Genomic DNA, 3,199 nt, shown 5'->3' on the forward strand with positions numbered 1-3,199 from the left:
CACTCTTACACACGCGGCCGGCGCCTCTCGCGGCAAAAGGGTCGAGCGAGCGGGCAGAGTCGCGATGTCTGCGCACCCGCGTGCCGATGGGCGGCACACGCAACCGAGAGAGGCCCTGTCGCGCCGCCAGTAGCGTTCTCCGCACTCCCCACGCCACCAATTGCCGCCTCAGGGCGCCAGCCACCTCTTACACGCCGCGGCCGGCGCCCTCTCGCGGCAAAAGGGTCGAGCGAGCGGGAGAGTCGCGATGTCTGCGCACTCGCGTGCCGATGGGCGGCACACGCAACCGAGAGAGGCCCTGTCGCGCCGCCAGTAGCGTTCTCTCCGCACTCCCCACGCCACCAATTGCCGCCTCAGGGCGCCAGCCACCTCTTACACGCCGCGGCCGGCGCCCTCTCTGAGGTGCACGTGTTCACGGGCAAGACGACTCGCGCAGATCAAATGACCGGCAGCGACGTGTATAGGTGTACTGGTAGTGGGACATGCCTGCGCCAATACAGGGGCCCAGGCCGACGTCATTCTCGATGATTACTGCGGCGAATTGCCTGTCGATCTGCTCCTCACCCTGCTGGACAGGTATGCATATCTCCAATGCCGACGAGTCGTGATCACCTCAAACGCTCCTCCCGAGAGGTGGTATTCAGATCTCGACGACAACACAAAAAGAGCTCTCGTCTGCGCCGCTTAGGCCGTTTAGCCAGTGACCAATCGCTCGGGTACACCCACATCACAACCACGCACACGTGATGCCTCTCATTACGGGTCTGTACCAACCGCGGTCCAGTTGAGTCGGTTGCGTCGCTCAGACGCGTTCACGTGAGCCGTGACTGGTGTGTGGAGGCTGGAGCGCACGCGGCCGAAATAGACCGTGTAAGTAAGTGATCAGTAACCAGCCTCCGGCGGGGCCCCCCCTACCATCCAAACCCGAGTACCGGTCTACTATCATAGATAGAGGCTCAAGTGTGTGACATAACGGTCCACACACATACGACATACACATACACAAAGCAACTCTCTCACGACACACGGGCATTGGGTGGAGCGGCGGCGGCGGCGGCAGCTGCACGCGCGGGCGGACGGATTCGGACGGGGCGGAGCAGCGACCGCCTGGGCGGCCGCTGCTCTGTCTGCCCTAGGTCCTGCTGGGGGCGCGAGGCCATGGAGAGAGCGCGTAGATGCCTCGTGCGTCTCCAAAAGAAGAATTCTATTCATCGCTGCTCGACGCCAGGCCTTCTCTTGCCTCTCTCCGCGGCCTTGTTGCGGCCTTCACCCGCCTTCTTGCGGCCTTCTCCCGCCTCTCTCCGCGCTCCTCTCTCTCCGCTCTCCGCGCTCCGCCGGTCAGCCATTCCCCGCCTACTGCTCCTCGCGCTCGTGCCAGCCATGGCGTTGGCCTCCAAGCAGGAGGCACTGGTCGCGTCGTACAAGGCCGCAGTCGCAGCGCACCAGGCTTCGGAGCTTGACACCGCACTCGAGCACTACCGCGCTTGCGTGGCGATCAAGTCCATCCCGGCAGTGCACAACAACATGGCTGCAATCCTGCTGAGCCAGGGCGACAAGGCCGCGGCCGAGGAGAACTGGCGGCTCGCGGTCGAGGGCAAGCCGGATTATGCCGAGGCGCACTTCAACCTCGCAGTCGTGCTGTCGGAGAGCGGCGACGATGCCAAGCTGGCCGAGGCGCGGCGGCACTGCGAGCTGGCGATGGAGCACAAGGAGGGGTACGTCCAGGCCCACCACCTGATGGGCAACATCCGCATGTCGCAGGGCGCGCAAGAGGAGGCGACGGGATGGTACGCAAAGGCGGAGGCGCTCGGTGGCTCGGCGGCGGCGCCGGCGCCGGCGAGCTTTCGGTGGGAGGGCGTCGAGGTGGGGCACGTGCGCACGCTGCGGCTGCCCGACGGCACGTCGTGGAGTATGCAGACGCTCTCCCTCCGCCCGCTCTCCTTTTTGGTGCGCGACTTTCTGAGCGAAGACGAGTGCGAGCGGCTGATTGGCCTCGCAAGGCCGCGGCTGCAGCAGTCGTTGACGATGGGCAACGCGTCGGCGAGCGAGCGCACCTCCGAGAGCGTCTTCCTCCCGGCGGCGGAGGACGGCCTGCTGCGCGAGCTGCAGGAGCGGCTCTCCGCGCTGACGCGGCTTCCGCTGCAGCAGGTGGCCGGCGGGGAGGACATCCAGCTGGTCCACTACCCGCAGGGGGCGGCGTTCGGGATGCACCACGACTCGTCCGCCTTCCTCCCGCGCCTGCTCACCGCCTTTTACTACCTCAACGAGGTCGAGGGCGGCGGCGAGACCGCCTTCCCCGCCGCCGACGGCGCGATGAGCCCAGACGAGGCGCTGGCCCTGGCCGAGCCGGCGGCGGCGGGCGGCGGCTTGGTCGTGAAGCCGGCCCGCGGCGCGGCGCTGCTGTGGTACAACCACGGCGAGGACGGCAGCAGGGACGCGTGCGCGGTGCACGCTGGCTGCCGCGTGACGGCCGGCGAGAAATGGGGAGCGAACCATTGGGTGCGCGTTCGAGGTGCCACGCCGGGAGAGGAACCGTCTTCGTAGCGGCTTAAAAATCAATTTGACTTTTTGACTTTTGCGAGACACAACCCACACGTGACCCAGAGAGACATATAAAGCCGTATGCGGTATGGGAGAAAGAATGGCGCCCGCGCGGGGAATGCGAATGGGCCTTCACTGGGTCCTCGAAGGAAACTCGAAGCACGAAGGATAGACGATAGAGGTGTTTGACGCGTTTCAAAACGGATCACTCACCCCTCTCAACCCGCACTCTCCCCTCGCCCCCCTCGCCGCCTCGGGCGTGGACCACGTGCTCGCTAGCAGCCGGGGCGGCACAGCGAGCTCCACCCGCACCTCACCCTCAACGCCGCCCCCTCCCACCCCGACCCCGATGCAGCTGATCTGAGGCCGCGCACGGCTCTTCCTGAGAGCGTTGCAGTAACGCGGCAGCTCGCCGCGCTCGCGCCTCGCGTACCGATCCCCCACGACCGGGCATCCCGCGTGCGCGCGCAGGAAGAAGCAGAGGTCGCCGCAGAGCCGGCCACGCCTGCCGCCGCTGACCAGCCGCAGCGTCGTGAGCTGCACGGGGCTCGTCTCCGCCGTGGCAGAGACGACCATGACGTGGACGGGGCACTCCGCGGTGACATCCGCCGAGCTGCCGCTCGCCGTGCCGCCCTCCTCCTCCTCCTCCACCACCACC

The 3,199-nt window shown here is 66.7% G+C and overlaps 2 protein-coding genes across 2 annotated transcripts in view; one reads left to right on the plus strand and one right to left on the minus strand.

Moving 5' to 3' along the window:
• Positions 1 to 1,911: 1,911 nt before the first annotated feature.
• On the plus strand, positions 1,912 to 2,544 carry EMIHUDRAFT_77912 (hypothetical protein; the record flags this gene model as incomplete). The annotated part of the gene is made up of 1 exon (XM_005789585.1): positions 1,912 to 2,544. One exon carries the CDS (start codon positions 1,912 to 1,914, stop codon positions 2,542 to 2,544), a length of 633 nt encoding a protein of 210 aa, XP_005789642.1.
• Positions 2,545 to 2,736: 192 nt separating this feature from the next.
• EMIHUDRAFT_252153 (hypothetical protein) overlaps positions 2,737 to 3,199 on the minus strand; it is a gene marked incomplete at both ends in the record, with an annotated part of 2,350 nt that continues 1,887 nt past the window's right edge. The window contains one exon of the mRNA XM_005789586.1: positions 2,737 to 3,180. Within this exon, the coding sequence (XP_005789643.1) occupies positions 2,737 to 3,180 (444 nt within the window). The remainder of the gene's footprint in view (positions 3,181 to 3,199) is intronic.

Source organism: Emiliania huxleyi (genome assembly GCF_000372725.1).
Source record: "Emiliania huxleyi CCMP1516 chromosome Unknown EMIHUscaffold_1263, whole genome shotgun sequence".
NCBI classification, from domain to species: Eukaryota; Haptophyta; order Isochrysidales; family Noelaerhabdaceae; genus Emiliania; species Emiliania huxleyi.